The following is a 951-nucleotide window of genomic DNA, read 5'->3' on the forward strand; positions in this document are numbered from 1 at the left end:
GTAAAGTCATTAGGTCCGTCAGACTGAAGATATTTTAGCGGTAATGTGACCAAAAATATTTAAGACCCATCGAATCCGAATTTAAGACATTTTAAGACTTTTTAAGGCCTTATATTAGGAAAACGTTATTTAAGATGTTTTAAGACTTTTTAAGGACCCGCGGACACCCTGTATTAACATGAGCTTCAAAGGACAGTGTGATATCCAGAATGACACCCAGACTCCTGACCTGCTGAGAAGAACAAACTGCATTATGATCGATATCCACAGAAAAACAATCAGATTTAGTCAGAGTTGAGAGTAGATCTTGTACCAATGAGCAAGACCTCAGTTTTATCACTGTTGAGTTTTAGAAAGTTGGCAGAAAGCCAATCTTTAATTTCAGCTAAACATCTGGTCAAGGAAGGTGGAGGAAAAGACCTAGAGTGTTTGGAAGACAGGTAGAGCTGGGTGTCATCGGCATAGCAGTGAAAATGGATACAATATTTCCTGAAAATATGGCCAAGCGGGAGTAAATAGAAGATGAATAGCAGTGGGCCCAAAACAGAACCCTGAGGGACACCAGTGGTAACTGTAGATGGTCTTGATCGAAATTTTTTAAATTTGAACAAACCAGTGACATATGACCTAAACCAGGACAGAGGGTGCCAGTGATACCTATAGAATCAGCTGTACAATTTATCATGATTTTCTTTGCCTGATATGCTTTTAAATAATTAACTGCCATTAATCACCATTAAACTATTTTTTTTTTAATCTGAAAAATGTCATTAACCTGTGATTATAATTAAGATATATTTCTAAATATAATTCTGAGGACAGGCTCCCATGATGCCTCTCACCTCTCTAGTTTGGCAGCCAGATTCTTGCGGAGGTGGAGCTCTTCGCTGTATAGCTGTTTGTAGCGCTCCAACTCTGTGTGGCTGGAGTCTCTCTGAACGAGACTGTCCT

The 951-nt window shown here is 39.0% G+C and overlaps 1 protein-coding gene across 1 annotated transcript in view; it reads right to left on the minus strand.

The window, feature by feature from the left end:
- The window catches only part of ankrd26 (ankyrin repeat domain containing 26), a 40,301-nt gene that overhangs the window by 5,755 nt on the left and 33,595 nt on the right, over positions 1-951 (minus strand). Inside the window, exon 43 of the mRNA XM_016502959.1 lies at positions 843-949. Coding sequence (XP_016358445.1) covers positions 843-949 — 107 coding nt within the window. The remainder of the gene's footprint in view (positions 1-842; positions 950-951) is intronic.

This window comes from Sinocyclocheilus anshuiensis, unplaced genomic scaffold (genome assembly GCF_001515605.1).
Source record: "Sinocyclocheilus anshuiensis isolate Anshui unplaced genomic scaffold, SAMN03320099.WGS_v1.1 scaffold1468, whole genome shotgun sequence".
NCBI lineage: Eukaryota > Metazoa > Chordata > Actinopteri > Cypriniformes > Cyprinidae > Sinocyclocheilus > Sinocyclocheilus anshuiensis.